The sequence below is a fragment of the Symphodus melops genome, assembly GCF_947650265.1.
Source record: "Symphodus melops genome assembly, chromosome: 16".
NCBI lineage: Eukaryota > Metazoa > Chordata > Actinopteri > Labriformes > Labridae > Symphodus > Symphodus melops.
This window is the reverse complement of record NC_136706.1, coordinates 10,834,589-10,857,315: the sequence shown is the minus strand read 5'-3', so window position 1 is coordinate 10,857,315 and position 22,727 is coordinate 10,834,589. Positions and strand designations below refer to the sequence as shown.

General features: G+C 41.3%; 1 protein-coding gene across 1 annotated transcript; it reads right to left on the bottom strand.

The window, feature by feature from the left end:
- Nucleotides 1-7,056: 7,056 nt before the first annotated feature.
- mrrf (mitochondrial ribosome recycling factor) lies at nucleotides 7,057-22,684 on the bottom strand. Its single transcript, XM_079364843.1, has 7 exons — nucleotides 22,586-22,684; nucleotides 19,821-19,997; nucleotides 19,529-19,681; nucleotides 15,077-15,195; nucleotides 11,424-11,515; nucleotides 9,699-9,858; nucleotides 7,057-8,499 (listed from the first exon to the last, which is right to left on the bottom strand). Exons 2-7 carry the CDS (start codon nucleotides 19,993-19,995, stop codon nucleotides 8,422-8,424), a joined length of 777 nt encoding a protein of 258 aa, XP_079220969.1. The 5' UTR covers nucleotides 19,996-19,997; nucleotides 22,586-22,684; the 3' UTR covers nucleotides 7,057-8,421.
- Between the last annotated feature and the right edge of the window lie 43 nt (nucleotides 22,685-22,727).

Below are 22,727 nucleotides of genomic sequence, written 5' to 3'. Positions count from 1 at the left end.
CTCATGATAGAGGTCTACCGTATCTGTTTTAGTCTTACTTACTGTATTTCTTCTCTCATATTGTAAGCTCCTCTGTGGTTGGCATAACAGTGACTTTTTCCTCACAGATCATGTCCGATGAAACATATTAAAATTTAAAGTAGAAATAGATCAACTGAATGTTAAAAAAACAATAACGATGTCCTGTGATTTTCTGCCTAAAATACAGATAGGCTAAAGCTAAATACCGTCTATAGCATCTGTTTATTCTAAGAATGTCGCATCTCCTTGAAACTTAACTCCTCAACAATGCTACCCCCTTCAACACACATATATATATATATATATATATATATATATACACACACACACACACACACATCATACATACACACACACGCACACATGCACACGCAGTACTCAAAATGAGCGTTAACCCCATCAAAAAAGATGCCCTCCTATGTGCACAGCCCCCATTTCCTCCTCCAACCTCAACCCCTTCAGACCAAAGGAGCAGTTTCATCATTTGGTAATTAATATTCTAGGAAAGAGGACGAGCATCAGGAAACAATTATGCAATAATGTATGGATGTTAATGTGCACACACAAAACACACACATGAACAAGCGTGTATATATCACCATGATCAACTCTTTCTGTCTTACTAGATCAGGTTTCTTGAACTCCTGCAAAACAACAAGAGTGGATAAGCACTGCATAGAGGGCCATATCTTACATTTACTGGCGGGCTTATACAAAACTGTTTTGTTATGGTTTCTTGCTACATTATTTCTATAGAGTATTTCGCTAATTGGATAATGTTACATCTGCTCCTTCTGCAGCCAGAATCACACAGTTGTTCTGATACCAACAGTATTAGAACTGGTCTTGAGACTGCATAAGTTGCAGCAAAACCACAACCATCATTTATCAAACTTGGACAAAATCTACTTCTTTCCCCACACTTTCTTTTTCGCTCCTAAAAAAACAGGAGCCTCCTTAACAAGTCTGATGGTTTTTATGACCATAGATGTACAGCTACAAGCGACAACTGAACTGTAAAGAGCTGCATGCAGAGATGAACAGTTCTCAGGTTCTTTATTTGTTAATTTGCAAAAAAAAAAAAAAAAAAAAAAAGGGACAATCAAGGTTAGTAGCGAGCAAAACGTCAGCACTTTGACAATATTTTACTCAAGAAAAATATCTGCATACAGCATGAAGTTACAGTTTTGACTGGGACTGTAGCACTGGTGTTGCTATACACCTGAAGTTATCTGGGGTCTCGCTCTGTTGAATAATTTCATTTGAGGAATATTAAACTTTTTATGACATGAGTAAGTGTGTGGGCTTGCCGTCTTTTTCTTGCTGCCTTTTTTTCTGCCCCTACCCTTCTTCAACACGTACTAGAACTGTAAATAAAAATGTAGCTTTTAAAAAAAATAATACATCATCTCCCTTTGAACATCAGGACATCTCATACAAAAACACCTACAGCAAAACCACTTTGTCATCTGACACAGTACAATAGAAGAAATTCATAGACTACTAAATGTTACATGAAATGACATGATACTGACGTAAAGTTTGCTAACTATGATCTGACAACAACTTGTACTGATACTTAAGGGCCACTAGAGACCAATTGAGGATCTAAAGCTTTTTGTAAAGATATTCAAAATGCCATGACAATGCATAGATCTTCGTTTCCTGGTCTGTTTGCTTTAGTTAATTCTAATACAACAGAGAGTTGGTGCATTAAGGAATTTCTATTGGAGTAAAACTTCAAATTTGCTGTTACAACTGAACAGTTCGATGGATTTCAAGGTGGTTTCGTGGTTAGAATGTCAATAAATCTTAGTAAAGCATATTATCTCACTGAAATGACTGAAAGCCAGACACTAAACCAAAACCGTTTCTTTCATACAACCAAACTACAGAGCATGAATAAAAAAAGAAAGCATTAATTCCTTAAACCAGAGTGTTACGGGACTGAATTTGGTTGACCTCTTCTTTACTTTTTGCACAGCTACGGAAAGCATATGGCACATGTGTGCGAGACAATTTGTTGATTTAAGCCAAAAGGATGGCACACTTAGGTTGTGTCTAACACACATCTACAGTCGGTATCCATGTATTCTCTGTGGGCTCTTACCCAGTCAGTTTGGTAATTGGGATCAGATGAGTGGCAGCAAAAGCGAGGCGACCTAGGCTCTCCGGGACCCGCTCTAACCTGGAAGCATTTATTTTATAGGAAAGATGTTTAGTTAAAGTGCAGCGCAGCAGCCTGCAGCCCAGCCCCTCTAATGACACTCCAGCTCTCCTGCTCGGGCCTGGAGACAGAGCAGTGTGATGGATATGACTGGTGAAACAGGGACACACACACACACACATTAACTAACATGCTGCCATTAGCGTGCACTGTGATGGATATAACTGGTGAAAGCTCTGAACACCGTTTCCTGAGTCCTTCACTTCCTTCCTCCCAGGCCTCGGTCGGCCGAGCTGAGCCGGGTTTCACTCGACTTGGGCCGGATTGGATTGCAGATTAACTGGCTTCCTGTCCAATCCGTTGGTTGCGTTCATCTGCTTTCTTAACAGTCACTTTTATTTATGAGTAAGCAGTGACGTTATTGAGGATGAATGAGTGTCTTCAGGATGGATGAGATCCTGGAGGCTGCGGGGTCAGGATTTACTGAGGGGTGGCTGTATATATATATACATAAAAATGTTCGTCTGTGAAGTAACCTCAAAGAAGTGTATTTACAGCTGTGCATTTGTACATCATTGTACTTTATGCTGGATTTTTTTTTTCTTTAAGAATTACAGCACACAGGCCTTGAATTTTCTTAATGTTTTTATTGCATAGCAATTATCTCAAAATCTCCAAGTCTATCACCATTTGTGTTTGCTATACAGCCTCTAAGATTATATTAAAAGCAAGTGCCAAAACCTACCAGCAAAGGTTGAACTGATGCATTAAGATGTTATTTGTATTTTCTGGATCAGCTATTTTCTTTTTTCTGTAAATAAAACCCCCCCAACTTGATTATATTAGAAAGAAGATTATATGACCTCTGTGAAAAGGAAAAACAAACATGTCCTTTTGACCATAAAGTAAGAAAACGACTTCATAAAAAGATCTTTGCTTGGGCTGAAAATATGCATTTTGTTATTTATCTGAAAATTCACCTTGTTGCAGAAGTAATTTAATATTTTCTACCTGTCGCCTATTAGGAAAGAGTCAAGTGCTGTTATAGTGAAGTTATTGATGTAAAAAAAATGACGACCTATCATAAGAAAATATAAAGAGAATTTGTACAAATGTCAGTGTACAAATGTTTTATGTATATATATATATATACACACACACACACACACACACACACAGAAATAAAACAAACGGGTAATAACACCGATTTTTTTCCTCTAAACTGGACTTTGCTGAGTATTTTCTACAGCTTGTGATTTTAAGATTAAATTGTACTGGGCCTATTGTCATTCTTTCCACCATCCCATCCATACAGGTTTCCAACATCATCCACCTCCCTCCCTCTCTTTCTCCCTCTCGCTCTCGCTCTCTCTCTCCTGCTGGCAGCCCTTGATTACACTCGTCTCCTGTGGGAAGGTTTCAACTCCTCAGAGATAGTAACATCGAGGGCACTACTAGCTAGTCACTTCAGATCAGGGCGGGGGGAGGAAATGGCGACGGACATAAAGCTAAATATATAATTCCTCCCATGCCGGTAATCACGATGTCCAGACGATTTGAAATGACAGTTTAACCACTTTAGACTGAGGAACGCTTTGTTCACATTTGAGGAGCAGGAGGTGTGCAGGAGCCTTCTAGTGGGTCCCCAATGGGGCCCGCTTGGTCTTCTCTCTAAACGCACGTAGGGGGGAGAGCACACGTTCCATTGAGTTATAATGGCTCGCAGACCAGACAGGAGCAATTCTGTGAATGACTGACGGAAGGAAACACTCTCACCACCCGGTATTAGTTTACCTGATTATTAGGAAATCCAACTTCCACCTAAAAATGGCCGCCCATTTCCCTGTTACAGGCGGTAAGAGCACACCTGGACTAGGCCTAAACGGGATCGGCATTACACCAGCTACAACAACGTCTGCATGCTGCACAGCTCCACCAATTACATCTATAAATATTAATAGGCTAATCTGCACATATTCTTCTCCCGCATCCATGTGAGGGTCAGAGAAACTCCTATGAGCCTCAAATCCATTTAAATCTTTAGTCCAATTTGCATATGCAGAGATTTTTTCTACCTCAGATAAGCTCTCTGTGTCTTTTCTCCCCATCATCAAATCGCAAGAGGAGAGGGCATTTGGTATTCAAACTCTGATTGGGTCCTTGATGAGATCTTCAGGATGGCTTCTCTCACATTGACGCTCTTAACACTCCAGAGGTGATGAGAAGAGAGAGAGAGAGAGAGGGAGAGAGGGAGGGAATAAGAGGTGTGCGTCTGAGGAAAGGATCTATCCAATTTAGTCGACGCTGAAGTAGTCAGCTCTGTCGTTGCTCAGGGGTTCATCGGCTGCAGGGGCACCGCAGATCGAAGTTCAACATGTTATCAAACACAGAGTGCCATCATATAGACATCCTTTTTTTCATATTTCAAACACAAAGAGGCTTTGCAATATTTTGTTGGTCTATTTTTCGCGAACTAGCATTAGACCATAGTCAAGATCCCTCTCTCTTAAAGATATGAATAATGCAATACAGACATCTGCATTAAAATACGGACATCGAGTCGTAGAATAAGAAAAGCGGAGAGTGGATTGAGAGAGTGAAATGAGCGACACTCGAGGGATTTCCATTCTTTCTCTTTCATGTCTCTGATATTTAAGCCATCTCAAAATACAACTGGACTGGATAAGGCACATTTACTGAACCCCTATTTAAATTGTTGAAACTAAAAATAAATAAAAATACAATTTTGTAAACAACAGTTTTACTTAAAAGGATCAATTGAGCTCAAACGCTCAATATAGGATGACCAGCATTGATCACCATCACTGATCGGCATCATATGTTAAGCAAAAATGGAAGTCCACTTGAGACTGCTTAAAAAACCAAGAATCCCCAATAGAGTTCATATTTAAATGACAGCAGATGTAAACATGTTTACAGTCTGGTACCAACAATAACAACTTGTCTGTACACTTCCTTTCTTTATTGATAGCTGTACAGGCTGTTAATTTCACCTGTATGGATTAAGGATTAATAAGAGTTACATAATTAAGCATAATGAGGGGCACAATTGATTCAACTGACAGACGGACGGATGGGGCGTCGTAGCGAGCTAGGCTTCACTTAAGTTTAATCTTCATAAACTGTGTAACAGGTTGACTTTATTTGGGGTCGTTTTCATTGTGTGAAATATTTTAGCTAGCTGCCGAGTGTTAGAAGAGCAAGAGAGGTGTGTTTTAGAAAACCAAGTTGACATTTTTAACAGCTTCTGATTCACGGGAAGTTGCTGGAGTCAGCATTTCCAATATTGCTGACCGCAATCGTTGTGCCTCATCACGTCTCTTCAGAAACCAATGAGCGACATCGCTGATGTTTCATTGAGTCTATGCTTATTACTCACCACATATGAGTCCATAAGGTCAGTACTTTAAAGTGTGTGGAACATTTTATTGTGCTGATGGTATGTTAAGTTAGAAATGATATACCCTTCATTGTGGACAATGTACATGGAAAGCAGTGCACAAAGGATGGTGACTTAGCCAGCACTTAATACAATAATGATTTGTGCTGGGGGAAAAAAGGTAATGTAGTAATCAACTGTACAAAGCAAATTACCCTGGTAGTTTCCTAAAATAGCTTTCATTATGCCAATGAGCTCGTGAGCAATATAATCCTCTATAGAACTTCCTTAATGGAGAAGAGGGAGGAGAGAATTATGGAATACTTTCAGGCATAACCCACGTAGGTGTGGAAAACTTGGATTTTGTTGCTGCAGTGGCTTCACTGAGTCAGTTATCTTCATGTTACAAGAGTTCAGTAATAACTACTGTAACAGCGCAACTTCAGATTCGACAAGTATCCTATAAATGTCACCTTAACAGCTACCATTACAAAGAGTGAATTAGCTGCAAAGGTGAAATTAAAGTTCTGAAAAGTCTTAATTCAACTCTTCTTCGACATCTGTGTCAAGTGAGTGTGAGGCAATGATGACTTTTAAGTACAAAAACAACTTTGTTTAGAGGTTACGACTGTATGTTCCAGACTGGTTATCCTTCTGTTTAAGCACAGGGAATGAATAAAAGTCAAGACTATCAACTCAAATGTTTACTGACCCGATGCACAGCTGTATATTTTTGTGAGGAATAGCCAAAGGACACAACAGAATTTACACAAAGAGAAACCTCTGTTGCTCTCTCTCTCATGTGCACACAGATACGCACACACACACACACACACACACACACACACACACACACACACACACACACACACACACACACACACACACACACACACACACACACACACACACACACACACACACACACACACACACACACACACACACACACACACACACACACACACACACACACACACACACACACACACACACACACACACACACACACACACACACACACACACACACACACACGTCAAAAGGCGTTGCTAGTAGTAGTAGTAAACATTCAAAAGGAACAGGGGTAATTCACTTGATAAATGTCAACCGAAATGAAGCTATCAGCTGAAAGCAATTTCCTCGTGCTCGCCTGTGTTCTGCGCCAGGGACCGGGGAGATTTTCACCCCTCCATCGATCATGAAGCCTCTGTTTTAGGCCAAGGTACACAATGCCCTCAAATTGCTGACATATGGACCTCGAATCACCACAAAAACCTGCCATTTCCACGTGGCCCCTCCTCTGTCCCGACCCAGCCACTCCTCTGCTGAACTCTTGTTTATCCAATGGCTCCGCTCTGTTTGGACCATTACAGCAAACAGAGGGCCCAGGCAAATGTACGAAAGCCACAATCTTCAGCGTGCAACTACTAGCGAACACCAAAGATAACAAAAACACTTCTGAATCTGCAGCGTCACTGTTCCTCGACTCGTTTTCTTCATTTTAAAGCAGTCAGAGAGCATTTTCGTAAACCTAATTAGAAGTTTGCAAAGTCACAAAAGTGCAGTGATCATCAAATGAGCGGGTGACTAAAAGACCAAGTGTGTGGGCAAAACTTTTAAAATGAAATACGTCTGCTGTGTGGGCTGCCTGCGACCAGTAGCAGAGAAGCAAAAACAACTCATGACAAAGATGAAGACAGCGACCACATAATGGTACGGGAAGCCTCTCGCTGGTGTAAACAACAGATAGATGAAGGCAGAGTCGTGCATGTGTGTGTGTGTGTGTGTGTGTGTGTGTGTGTGTGTGTGTGTGTGAGTGTGTGTGTGTGTTGCTGGATGTGTTTCCTATTGAAACACTTCTCGTGCTGATGCACTTTGAGCAACTTGTTTGACTAATTCTGGGGGGTGGGGTTGGGGTCTATTTAAAGACAAAGAGGGACAAGAGTACAACATTTAAAAGCCTCTTTTCCTGACGGACAATTGCAGCGGGGGCCTAGAGGTCCATACACAGGAAAAGTCCATTATCACTCCAAGTAATGGAGAAGGTGAGGCTGACTTCAAACTCAAAGCGGAGAAAAAGAAAACAAAAGAAAGAAAGATGACGCACACGGTACAAAGTGTTTCTTCTTCATTGGAGTCCATCAATAATGTTGCTCACAGACATCAGAAGTTAACAGCCTTTTTTTTTTTTTTTTTTAACCCTTAAGTGCATTATTTGAACAGATTTTGCATCAATGGGAAACAAATGTTTGGCAACACGCTAATCACATCCTACAAGTCTGGAACACGCTCTCTTTTGCACTCTTGCAACTGATACAAAGCCACAGCCAGTGTACACACAGACGGGTGCGCTTGTTTTATGTAAACAGACAGCCCTTGTGGCAGGAGGTTTGATTAGGAGGAGGCCCGCAAATCCCATTAAAAGTTCATTTGCTGCTTATTCGTTGTTTGTTTGAAGACAGGAAAAGTAGGGGCTGAGTTGAAGAGAAGAGCTGAGGAAGGTTTTTTTTCTTAAATGTTTGTTGTTGTTGGTGTTGTTTCCCCACCCATTTCTGTCTATGTGCTGATGGTTAAACACGGATATCTAGCAGCAGAACAGGAGACCTTCACCAGTGATGTGAACAGAAACCAGTACAGCCAAAATGTTCCCCAACCGGACAGAGTCATGTTCCTTTGTGGGAAGTTTTCATACTGAAACCGATTTCAAAAATATCTCTCAGAAGTGATTGAGTTCCCGTCTATTGTTTTCCACAGTATATCCCTTCGGTTGTGTCTATGTTATGATACCATAGTCAAAATGAAACCTGTGCATTCCACTTCATCTTCACAATCAGCTCAACAGCTCTTTGGTCTTGGCTGCGACCTGTTTGTCGATTTCAGCTGCAATGTTGTCCGACATCTGTTGAATCTGTGGAGAGGCGGAGAGGAAATGTTTCAATATACTTAACATTTAGGGCTTATTTTGTTCCTTCCTCTTTCCTATCGAACAAAGACAAAGATCATGTAGCTGCTGTGTTCCAACCAAGCGGCAACCTCCAGGCTTGAAAAATAAAGCCAATGCGGAAGTGCAAAATCCTGCAGAGTGTCCACTTGAGGCTGGCTTTCGGAAGCTTGAAAGACACATACACACCACAGCCAAAAAACCCCAGCAAAAATAAATATGTTTACAGCCTGGTACAATAAATGAAAGGATGAGTTACTCTCATCACTGGAACACACCGTATGAGGGTTCTTTCACATTTTTAAAGACTCCGTTTATAATTTAGGAACGATACGCGTTAGCTTTCGTTAGGCACAATGTAACGGTCTGTCTTAGAGCTTACAACCTGCCTCAGCTCTGACTCTCAGCCTGTCGTTAGGCTGACTGTAAGTCAGGCTGAGACAGGATTTCCAGCATGGCGGCTGCAGATGAGCCTCCAGAGTCTCCTGCTTTAACAGGCAACGCCACGCTTCGTCCATAAATACTTAGTTTATGGTTCCAACACGACCGGACTGATGATGATGTCCCACTTTGGTGCACATGTGCAATGTATTATTAGCCAGTAATAGACCTGTAGTATGATATAGAACCATAACTATAGTTTCAGGTAAAAGAAACCTATACCGTAGGACATTGGTTCCCAAAGTGAAGTCATGAGAGGAGGATCGCAAGACACCTTCCATAACCAAACAAAACATTTAAATGATTTAAAACATGTATATCATCCATTATTGTGAAAATACAAACAAAAAAGTAAAAGCAAATTGTTAAAACTTGTGCTGAAATATAAATGGATATGTAAAAAAAAAAATCCTTTCCAGTCAATGTTACTTTGCATATAACTGCAACAATGTAAGTGCTGTTTGTGTGCTATGAATTAAAACACGTCTGTTTAGCCTTTCTTACAATGAATTAAAATAGGGAGAATGGGGGTCTCTAGCAGTTGTTAAGGGGGTCCCAAGCAGCAATGTTGGGGAACCTCTGCCTTAGGAAATTGTTTCAGTTGTTTATGTACAAAAACACCAATTGTTTTCCAAGCTCCATTAAGAGGTGTATGACACTCATCGGGCACATCTGTCTTTAAGTGGAAGAGCAGAGCCGTCACTTTTCTTCGCTCCTTCTCCTACCTGTTTTTCTACGAGTCGTATCGTGTCCTCCGAGTGTCCTTCCTTCGCTCTTTTGGCCTGTGTGACAGCATTCGTTCTCACTTTCCTCAGCGAGTCTTTAGCCTTGTTGCTCAACTGCTTCGCCAGCTTGGTGAGGTTCTCTCTGTGTTCGCGTGTAACTCTGCAGGGAAAGCCATATAATAATAATTATATATATATATATATATATATATATATATATATATATATGTAAAGAAGATAGCTCGTACAGACTACACAAGAGCGAAAAAAAATAAGCAGTCTGTGTGCAGTTTAGAGATATAGCTAATAACTTAGATTGACCGATGCCTCTAGGTTAGATGCTCCTCTTAAATTAAGGGAATAAATAATATCAAGAAACGATCTTGTACAGTAGATGACACGAGACGTCGAGGAAATAATGTAATTTGAGATAAACTATCCACATACCTTCAATGTGCTTGAATAGACTTCAAAAGAAAGTGTGTGTTTTGTGCGTTGAGCACTGAAAAAAGTGACGTTACTGACAAAAAATGTTGTTTTTTCGTTTTTTTTTTTTGTTTTAAACTTGTCCTCACTTGTGCAAATGAGACTGTGAAGTAGGCCTGGAGTCTAATCATTTTAGCGTCAGTCATCGAGCAACAATCACTTCCTAAGGTGTGAGACCAGAGTTGAAACATCCGTCATCCGAAAAACTTTGCATTCACTTTGCATTTGTTAATCACTAAGAAAAATCCTTCTTCCCATTTCACTCTCCCTTTTTTCTCCTTAATTGGCCTCTTTTCCGTTGTTTTTTGCCTCGGGGACTATTTGCAAACAATCCAAGTGCAGCGTCTATTTACCACAAACAATACGGCCTAATTACTGATTCCAAGGCCAATCAAGGAGAGCCTTCTCTTTGGAAATGCAAATGGAGCCTCGGAGCGTGCCGAGACTGATTGCGGGGGGAAAGCAGTCTGACTCTTGTCTCCCTCCTCTGCCAGACTAACACCTGCTGCTCCACACACACACACACACACACACACACACACACACACACACACACACACACCGACACACCCCCCCATGCATGCACATAAACACCGGCACACTTTCATGGATTTTTCACTATGCTCTACTGAGGGATGGTTAGTTTTGTGGGCTGTTTGAGTTGGCAGAGAGAAAGAGGCAGAAAGCGAGTGAGAGACGTTGAAGACAGGAAGAGAGAGAGAGAGAGTGACCCGACCCTCACATCATCACATCGAGTGTTTCTGTACAGCTACAAACAAATGTCCATAAATCTGTCAGTAACCACTCAGACAAGTGGATTCATCAAGGGGGAGAAATCCTAAACCAACAAATGAGGTTAACTGAAAGGTTAAATCTTCATACTTAATAAATATATGTAGGCTCTTATTATTAGTTATCTATATTAGTTATCTATTAGAAAGTGGTCATACATACATCCATTGATAAGTAGAAATTATTATGTAAACATTAAAGTAGTATTAATAGAAGTCATAGATGACACTTAAAATGGTTGAAGCAGGTACAACTTTTCTGTGCTGGAGGCTGTGTGTGTGTGTGTGTGTGTGTGTGTGTGTGTGTGTGTGTGTGTGTGTGTGTGTGTGTGTGTGTGTGTGTGTGTGTGTGTGTGTGTGTGTGTGTGTGTGTGTGTGTGTGTGTGTGTGTGTGTGTGTGTGTGTGTGTGTGTGTGTGTAGGGGGGAGGGTGTCGGAAAGAAACTCACTTGGGAACTGGTACCTTGATGATGGTCCCGTCCACCTCAGGGTTAAGGTTCATGCTACTCTCTCTGAGGGCGCGGGTGGCGGCCACTGTGGCCTGGGGGCAAACACAAATACATACACACAATGTTACAAATACACACACACACACACGGAAAAGCAGCGCTACAACTACAGGTAGTGGCCAAGCTCCAGCTGGAAATCATTACGGTGTTGTAGTGTGTATCTAGAGTGTGTGTGTGTGTGTGTGTGTTTGGGTGGGGAGTGTATGTGTGTGTGTGTGTCTGGGGAAGCCCATGCAGTGTGGAAATGCCCCGGGCCACTGTCAGCGCGTGGTCCTGTGGGAGAGGACTGAGAGGTTGCAGGGCAGGGCGTCGACCCATGGTGACCTCACAGGAGAGTCTGCTTGTGCTAGTGTGTGATGCATGGATACGCACACAAACACAAATACACACACTTACAAGTGCAATAGTTTGCACCAGTTCCATTCTTTAAAGCAGGTTTTTGCTCTTTGTTGATTACGGAGCAGCTTCCTTGAAATCGAGCCTCATTATGTGGTGTGAGTGAAGTGAACACTACAAATAACACACTGTTCCGAATAGTCTCATAAAATAAAGACTGGTAATGAAAACACCTGCTGAAAACACTCTCAGCTGTTTTCTCGTTGCCTTATTGAAAGAGTGGGAAAACAGAAAACAACGCCAGCTGTCGCCTTTTCACAGAGACGGAGAGAATCAGAGGGAAATCAAAATAAGAGCGTGGTGCGTTTTGTGAGGGAACGAGCGATCGAGCGTCAGTGCGGACAAATGACTGGAGAGGCAGCTGTGCATGTAAACTCTAGACTTCATCTCAAAAGAACAGTCGGCACGATCAGATAAAGACTGTTTCAGTTACACAACGTGAGACCAACATTGTTATGGAGGCTTCAGAGCTTTATTTGCGTTTGTTTTGCAGGTTGGTAAGTAAATAGACTTGCACAGGGTTAAAACACACATCATGTGAAAGATTAATAACGACACACATTCTAGCACATAACACATTACAACACGAAAACTGGGAAAAATACTGTGAACTATTTAAAACCCCAAAGTAAAGGCGCACTCCTCAAACCCATTCAGGAACCACATGACAATTCCCTCAGCTGAGGTTCACAAAGTCTGCTAATGTGTATGTGAGGGGGGAAAAAAACAAAACAAGAGTATTAGATGTATTTTAACCCCTTTTCACCTTACTCCCCTGCCCTGACAGCTCCTTCTGGCCTTTTTCCGCTGGGGGGAATGAATATGGCAGCGAGATTAAAGGAATTTATTTGTGCGCATGAGATTAATTCATGAGGTTTCCTTTCTTTTCCTTTTTTAAAAGTCATCCGGTGCACAGGCTTTTTTTCGGCTTTTCCCTTTGAGTGTTGGGTGATAGATTCAGCAAATACCTATGTTTGATTGTTCTCAGCATCAAATTCATCACTATTTCCCCCCCCTCTCTGTTTCTCTCTGACTATCCGGTGGTTAAGGAAAAACAAGGGGCGATTTTCTGCTTCTTTTTTTTCCCCCTCTCTGTAGAGGCAGCGCGGGATCTGGTTAATATGTCTGAGAGGAAGAGAAATTACACCGAAGTTTCACATCAAACGCTCGACGGCTCGGTTCAAAGCAAAGAGGAATGCGTGTGTGTGTATGTGTGTGTGTGTGTGTTACTCGTGAGTCCTGAAGAAAACACTTGTGGTGGGATGCTTTAACATGCACATGCTCACACGCATCCTAAAACACACATTAAATCGCTCCTGATCTAAGCATGCTGCTAGCTGTTGCTGTTGTTCCACTGCTTCTTCCCAGGCTGCTCTTAATGAATGAATGGAAAACAATGGCAGGGCCTCTGGAGTGCCTGGTAATGGATAGGCATCATTATAAGCCTATTAGCTCTGGGTACTGACGACTCACCTCGGTGTGGGACGTGGGTAACTTAGGGCATGACAGGGTAGCGTGCATGTACGAGTGTGTCTGTCAGAGTGTATGTGTGGTCTGTTTGTCGGAGTTTCTGGGAAGGGAATAGAGTGAATGAAAGATGATTCAGCCTGATTCAGGTGGAGAACTGAAATTCAAGATTTGAGACGCTGATAAATACGTACATTTGCATGTGTTTTGGAGATATTAGCACAAAGCCGAACAAAGACGTGAAACCAAAATGTCTCAGGTTCAAAAAAGGTGAACGGTAAGGAAAACAGCAGGTGGTGGAGCATAGTTTGTTTTTTTTGTGGTGACGGACAGGTCTTTTATTCTTAAAGAACACGCTCCTTTTAAATGTCATCCATGCTTAGAGTCCTGAGTTAAGAATTGGGTAATTTTTATAGGTAGACTGCCAAAGGCGTTTCTGGGATAAATCGTTTGACTCATCTTATGTTTGGGTCGGACAAAACATTGATTGTCTGACGCATCCTCAGAACTTGAAATCCTTCATTTGGTTGCGGCGGGTCAGCTGGGTAGTGTGTTAAGGACGAGTAGCCTTCCTTTATGCTTCCTTCTTCTGTGTGAGCATCACTACAGCATTTCTAAGTGAGGACCTTTCCACAATACAAACAACAAAAAACGGGAGGTAAAGATCAGCAAAAACTCCGTTGGTCATCAACTCACCAACGTAACAGGGGGGAATATTTGGAATACTTCCTGCTGCATTCTCAGTGGTTCTCCCCAACTTCTTGCGACATAGGCTCATCTGCCTGCACCCCCCGTTATGTCGCATCATTTCCCTCTATCTATGCTCCCTCACTGTGATTTCTTACTGAAGTTCAGCATACTTGTGTTACACTTTCCCCTTTAACATGCATATAAAGTCATACATGTACGCTAATGGGGTGGTATCTATCCTCCTAACCATTTCATAATTGTTTAGGACTCTCGTCTCTTGTTGTTTTTGGCAATCACAGACAAACAAAACAACGTAAAAAAAAAACAACATTTAAACTTTGCCTATTTGTACCTAAAGGGAATCGTAGGCAGCTGTATGCAAAACAAGACCAAAGAGTAGTCAAGAGACTGTCTGCAGATATGGGACTTTATATCATCCTGTTAAACTTTTTAAAAAGCTTATTTAAGTCTTCCAGACCACCTGAGAGTCAAACCTCTAATAAAATGGGTTCCCCCCATGGACAACATTTCTTTCTCCAGCTCTGATTAGTACAGTGGTGTATTATCTAAGAGGGAGTTCAGGGAGAGAAAAAGGAGAGAAGAAAAAAAAAAAGAAAAGAAAAATAATCCATTCCTTCCTAACCTGGGGGTAAAATGAGGTAATTTCCTTTTCTGTGACAGCTCACACACGGACATAACCACATCTCAGAGTGTGCATACACAGAGTTCATGTTACTATCTTCCAGCCCAGAACAAAGGGCTCAGCGAGTGATCAATCAATTAGCATCTGAGAGAGGCGGCTCAGGGTTCATGTTCACAGACATGTGGGCTTGGTGTTCTGGCCTGGATCACTCGACTTTCTACAAGGACTGTCCATCTGTCTGTCTGTGTAATATTTTGATAGGAGCGTTTAGTTACTGTGTGTTTATATGCATTAAACAAACAGACACCGGAAGAATCTGTGTGTGTGTTCTTTTAGCTTTCTGTATGTGTGTGTGTGTGTGTGTGTGTGTGTGTGTGTGTGTGTGTGTCTGTCTTACCTCTGGGAAGCTGCTCATGTTGACCATAATGACCTGAGGTGATTTCATGGAGACCTGACCCAGCTGGTTGAGAGGGAACTTCCCGTCTTGAGTTGTCACCACAATGTGATCCAGAGCTCCTAAACAAACACAGACACATGTCATAGTTTCAATTCTTCATTTACATTTGAGCACATTTGATTTTAACACATAGGCCCCAAATACACACATGCACAAAACGGGGGACCTGTGGACATGCATTTATGGAGAGCAAGGCTGCTACACACTGCTAAGCAGGGAGGGCAAGAGTTGTTGGGGTTTGATCCCTTGCTAAAGGGCAGCTGGGAAGTACTCAGAAAGCGACCCGACACCTCTACAGCTACCAAACCAACTTTCAAATATTTAGTCTGCAGAAGAGACTTGAATCGGCGACGCTCCAGTTCCCAACCCAAGTCCCTCCAGACTGAGCTACTGTTGGGCCAAAGAATCAAGTGTTTGTTTTGAAAAAGGTGAATGCCAGAATACTGGTGTAAAATGTGGGAACAATAACTTATTGCTTGGTGACACTCAACATAGTTCAACCTAGACCTCATTTAAAAGGGAAACACAGTCAGACAGCCTGCTTTACAAATATAGATAAACATGAAGCAGAAGTTGCAAATTGTATGAGTAAGTAAAAAAAAAAAAAAGAAAAAAGAAGAGAAAACCATTGTAAAGAATTTCCATGATCTATTGCCTCTCTTCAATGTCAACACTTAGAGAAACAACCGTAATATGCCAACATGAGTGGACTTATATACCCCCACTTCTCTCTCTCTCTCTCTCTCTATCCATCCATCCATCCGCCCCCCCACCATCTCCTCCATCTGGCAAACCTCAGACGCAGTTGTTTCCTTCTTCCCCACCTCTGCCTTACATCACCCACTCCCTGCTCACCCGTAAGGGGGCTGCGCTGATGCTTTGTGTGGGGGTGAAGGGAAGGTGAGCCAATGGTGTAATTTTCCCTACGCGATCAATTTGTCAAATGATTTCAATGGCCAAAGAACCAGGTCCCCCAGTCCAAATATTCAAGATTGTATCATCTAAAAATGATTTGCTTTTCAGTAATGTTTGGGACCAACATTAAATCGGCCCTATCATCTGTAGATCTAAAATACTGATGTAGTCCAATAAATGCTGATTTATTGTCATCTGTACTCTCCAGACCGAGTGACAAACATCATCAATTAGAATGATGCGTTTATGACATTTTTACCACTTTGGATACAAACACTTTGAGAACCAGCTGCCTTGATCAGCAGAAATGTGGGTCAAAGTGTTTGGTTAGCTTTATCATGACACTGAATCATCAGTGTGTCATCGTTGGTGATTGGTCAAAGTCTGTCCACATTCAGTAAACTAGAAATATGACGAACGCCCGTGACTTTTGGTGGCTTCTGTGTAGTTGTTTGATCTGCATCAGAGCTCGACTATGTTTAACAAAAGAACAACAGTGACATATCAGCACCTTTAAACTGATGTCAGGATTTTTTTTTTAAAACATGTGGTTACTAATGTGCACATTCAGCATTCATAGAGCAACCTTAGGATTCATTTTAAGTTGTGTTTTTGGCCGCCTGGTAAATCTTATTTATTTATCTATTGTTTTGTTTCGAACATGTGAAGACAACAACAAAATAATAATTTAAAAAAATCAACCAACTATATATAAAAAAAGTAACATGTCCGAAAAGGAGTAGTAAGAAGTATAAACTTATTTATTACTACCCCTTCTCCATTCACAATCTTAATCACATACAGTATGGCTGTCATTTCAATTTGATAACATATAAAAGTGTAGGCAGTTTCCCAGATTTTTTTTTTACAGTACATATTTTTTATCTGTTATTGTGAGCTTACTTCTTCCTCTCTGTACTTTCTAAAAGTCGCTTGTTTGTACCTGTATTTGAACTGAGTCAGGCTCGTACATTGCCTCAGCTCCACACTCATAGCGTTCTGCAGTCTTACCCTCAGGATTGAAAGACAAAGACTTTTCAAATCTTAGTCTATCATTTACTCTGTTTTGGTCTCCACCTTTGTTCAGTTCAATTCAAAAAACTTGATTTGTCCTCGAGGGGCAAAGATAAAGTGTCGACAAGGCATACATGTTACACTTCAGGCGCTCTACTATGGTCGCCATGTTTATTGACTCTGCTTTTTCTGTCTGCAGGTTGGAGCAGGATACGTTGCATACAGTTAGTTTTGAATGGATTGTTGACAAAAACAGCTGCCGGCTACGACTGCTGAAGAACGACACCAAGAGCAGACTGACTGAGCCTTAAAAGATGTTAATCCAAAATCTTAAAGTATATGGTGTCATATTATTGCATTGCAATTGACATGCAGCCACCTAATATTGCTAAGAGCCAATTGAAAGACAATAAGAATAAAGAGTATCAATTACGTTTGAAGGTCTATTTCTGTTTTCCTTCAGAAAGATCCAGATTAACTGTTTCCGTCTTTCTTTCAGACTTTATGCTAGGCTAAGCTAACACGCTGCTGGCTGTAGCCTCATAGTAAACAGAAAGACAGGAGACTAAAATCAGTGTTCTCATCGAAAGTTCAGCAAGAGAGCTAATAGCCTTATTTTCCAGAATATGAAACTATTTGCTTTCATCTTCAACTGGAGAATATTTTGAGGTCTTTCTTGGAATTTTTTCCAGTGCTTTGGTCGGTGTCCACCCGCTCTTAAAGTGTGATGAACCAAGATATGATGGTGATAGAATTAACCACATTTTTCTACATCTTTGACTTTCTGCTCCACAGTCGGCGTACAGAAACACAAACACACAAAATGCAACATACTATAGTGCATACAGTCACATCCACACATACGTACTCATAAGCTTAATGAGAGCCAGATGGGAGGTTTGTGGAACAAACACACACTCACACATTCGGACAACTGACGTAATTTCATTCCACCATCTCATCTCTTCTGTCAGCTCTAAGTCCTGCTGCCTCCCTGGATTACTGTGCAGCTGGACAGAAGAGAGGAGGATGGAGGGATGGAGGGAGAAAAGAGGCAGATGACAGGATGGAGGGAAGGAGACATAAAAAAAATGACCAAAGAAAAAGAAGGACAGGAGAGCTGGAAGGAGGGAAGCACGGTACTCTTTTTCCCTGTGAACAAATGTTTCCCTGTAAGTCGATAAGAAATTTGAATATGAAAGCATGTGAAAAAAAACGCAGGCCAAAATATAAAGCTGGAATGAATTGGGAAAACAAAGGAGTAGTGTATGTTTAGGAGGGATATAAGGGAGGGTCCGTGGACAGAAAATGACTCAGACGAAGAATTTGCTGAATGATGACTTGTGAAAAAATAAAAATGAAGATTAAGAATTAGCAGAATAATCAATGTGGAAAAGTGATTAAGATTGCGGGTATTTATAAGAAAGAACTTAAAAGTTTCAGACATGAAAAGTGTACATGCTGCAGATCAAATATCAGAAAGCAGGCTTTTTATCTCAGGGGGGGAAATAAAGTTTGAAGTCTGATCCTATAGCGGCTGCCTCCTCCCTCAGGAGCTCCCATCGCAAACCCCCCCCACCCCGCCCCGCCTCTGACTCCCCTCAGCACCGCTCCTATTTAGGGCCCGGAGGCAAAGTGTCATGACCTGGATGTCGTCGGGGAAACAGAGGTCAACCTGGGGTCAAGGTAAGGTCACACTCAGGCTCACTCTAAGCCCTCAGGCACTTTATCAGATAGCTGCACAGAGGAACTTTTTTAGCCCTGTTCAGTTTGGATTTTAGCCCCTGCATATCTGTCCCAGTGATGAGAAAACCAGCCAGACCGAGTGTTAGAACGGTTATCCTGTGCTAGGGCAAAGAAAAAAAAAAACAACTGTAAAGAGCACTGGAAAATATCAGTTGACACAACAATCATAACTTTGTATTCATAAAAAAAAACTCTCCTGTGAGGAGAAGGGAGAAGTTTGGCTTGGTACAGTAGATGCTTTTCATGTAGCTTGGGGAAAATATTTGTCCCAACACATTCAGGCAAAGACAGAGGACATCGATGGATAATAAAAGCCAAAATTAACTTGGTTATGATTGTTATATGTCCAATGGTAAAAAAAAACGTCCGATTTGAACCTGGGCCGCCAGCTTCTTGGACTACAGCCTCTATACATGGAGGGCAAACCCTCAAAAAAAGCTCCATGTAAACCTGCTTGCATCACATCAAAAAAATAGCTGGCATTGTTAGCTGATTATCAACTGCATGTTAATTTCTATCAGTTGTTTTTATCTTCTTTAATCCCACTTATACAGTATGTCAAATTTGAAGTTGAATGTTTTCATTCTTTTTAAGCCTTTATTTTGTAACTGTTTTACTCTGAAGAAATATCTGTGTGTTGAAGAGTGTCATGCATGCAGACACAGACAGGCAGACATCATGAAAGCGAGTCCAAAAAGAAACGGACAAGTTAAATACCTGGCGAGGTCCTGATGCTGAGGTTGCGTGTGAAGTCATCTTTGAGCGCGCTGAGAACAGCCGTCATGTCCTCCCTCACTTCATCAAGACTGATGATGTCTTCCACCAGAGCTGAATTAATATTCACCTTAACTGACTGGCCCTTTGCCTTGGCTTGGAAGACGAAAAGAGGAAAGAGAGGAGGCTTGTATCGAAGACAAATAATATCTAATCATGTAAACTACATTCATGCCAACAGAGCCGCAGAGGATGTACTCATGTGAACTCCAGTTTTTGCAATCTCCTCCCTCACCTTTGGACTTCTTGGTGGCATAGAGACGGGAGCACGCAGCAGGTGGGTAGAAGGGAGTGCAGGGGTTCAGAGGTAGTCCGCTAACCCTCGAAGGGGTGACGAGGGGAGATCGGACCCGTCGTATCAGGGTCTGACGCAGCAGTGGTCGCAGCAGGTTCAGCTGATTTAAAGCCATGACTGTTGAGACAAAAGGGGGGGGGGGGGGTGAATGGGAGTTAATAAAAATGTTGAGTCGTGAAAGACAACATTTGATTCATAGTGAAGGAATCACAAATGGCTCTCAGAACAGTAGAAAACACCGCCGGTCATATTTATGGAAATGAAGCAATGACTCATATCAGCCAGTAGGAGGTAGACCTACATCTTCTTTGACAGTATTACAGCACCATCATAATGACAGCTTCATGTGTTGCTTATTTGCCGCTATAACAAACAGATTCAACTAAAACAGCCTGCTCTATCTTTTTCTTTACATTGTCAAAAACCCTTTTATGTTTACTTAACTCTGGGTGTTAAATAACATACATTTACACCAATGATCACGCTGCCAATCTACTTTTTACACTGCAAACATCAAACATGACCAACAGGAAAACGCACGTTGTTGTTTTGTTTTTTTTCAAACATCAGTAGCAAGCTATGGCAAGCAAGAAAGTCTGCCCCCCCCCCCCAAAACAAAAAAAACAACAACAAAAAAACCCCAACAACAACATTGGAGCAGTAACTCTACATTTCCCTTGAAGTCAAACCTGATGCATCCAGATGTTTTCTTTTATCTTGAAAAGTTCTCAAAATCTTCATAATTTTGAATTTACAATAAATAAAAAGAAACAAATGAAAACTTTCACATTAACAAGCTGAAAATGCAAACATGTGTGCATCAAGACGTGTTCCACTTTTTTTTAACTTATAGGCTGACAATAACAGAGTACAGGAAGGAATAAGAAGCTTCCATAAATCAAATGACACACTAATATATAAATCTACTACAGGAACTTTTATGTGCAGCTACATAAAATATAGAGGTTCTCTTTTTCGTAGGTTCAAAGGATGCAGACCAAAACAAACTCTTCAGTCAACCCTCTCATAGTCATTTGGGAATTCCTGATGTCAAACCTTCCTTTGAAAAAAGTTACACAACAATATAAAAACCAACCGCTCCCTCTCTATTGACACACTACCTCCCACCTCGCACAACTCCTCCTGAGTGTGAACTGTGTCAGTGAACCTAAGCTTACACACACACACACGCACAGACAAACCCACAGACACAAACACACTGAAGCCTGTCTTTCACAGTCAGTGGCTGTGAACAGCTCTCGGTGTACTTTAGCATGACTGACATCCTCTGTTGTTACCTGTGAGGAGATACAAACCATACAGCTGGATTAAAGACACTTTGGCATAAAAACACAAACAGAAAAACTTTCCTTGTACATTCCTGCTGATGTGTATATTATGTAGGCTACTTATGCCATGAGCACGTTTTTTTTTCTCTCCAATATTTGTTGTCAAATTTGTCAGAATCCTCCCTGAAAATGCATCACATTAAATGTTAACGTGTAAAGTCCTACTGAGGTCATTTACAGCCCAAAGATCAACAGATACAACATTGATTCAAATAATAGTATTCCTTCGTTGGTCTTAATCCAACATGGGCTGCAACCAATACACAAACGTGTCCCAAAGGCAATATTTAGGCTACACATTGCACCACCATGTACAATACAAACACTTAACATGCATCCACGACTGGCAGGTGTCCTGACAAGCTGATATGATACAGCGCAGAGCAGATACACTCAGATATGGGAAGCTGACGGATCTCTTTAGAGAGGAAGTCGAGCAGAAAAAGTGAAGCACAGGTGCTCAGTGGGATACTGTAGCCCGACATCCTGGGGATTTCACACACTACAGCAGCTGTAGACACACTTCTTCTCCTTCAAGTGGCAAGAGCCAGCTGGTGGTGAGCCCGCATGATCTCTGTACACTGGAACAGTTTGAGTAGAAAATAATACAGCACTATTTTTTAACCATGTCCTGCCTGGTAAAACTATTATTTTTACAGTCTATGGGTAAAACAACCTGTTCAGACTGGACTTCTATCTGGAAATGACTTTATATATCTACAAACATCTCTGTATCACACTGACTATGTTTAAGCTTCTTAAAACTCAAAGCTACAAAATAAGAAAACAGTTTTGAGTCATATTTTACAAGCAAACAGAAACATGTAGATCTTGGCTTTATAAGATATGTTTAGACTGTTGTATCTGTCAATTTAATCTCTGATAAGAAATTAAGCCTTATTTAATCTCACTACTTAAGTAACACGATTAAAAACAAATAAAGAACAGTAACAGGCAGTATTGCTTGACTGACTAGATCCCACACATCTTGAACTCCACATGAGTTTCAATAATCACGTTTTGTTCATTGATGATATGAAAGCATGAATTATTCATATTACTGGAGATTGATGTAATCTGATTGTTGAGAACTGACCCTGGACTAGAGATAGTACATACACTACAGAGAGACTGTAGTGTATGTACATTGTGTGTACATGTGTATGTAAAGCGCTGTGAAGGTCGGTGGGAGTGAAGAGTACTTGCAGCACTTCTTCTTCTTCGCCCTTTTCTGATACAAAACCACCATGAACCGCAACTACGTGATTGTCTAAAGCACTACAGCTGTTTCAGCACTACGCAGTAAAAAAACAAACACATAATATCACATTCAACTAACAAACACTGCATACTTACTGTCAGGTTTGTAGCCCTAGCCGCAGCACGTTAGCTTTGGAGAAGCCGCATTTGACATCTATGTCGTCATCATAAAGCGCCACCCATCCAATCCACTTATCCGCTTGAATGTAAAAACGGGGTAACCCGAGTGAGCGGGGCT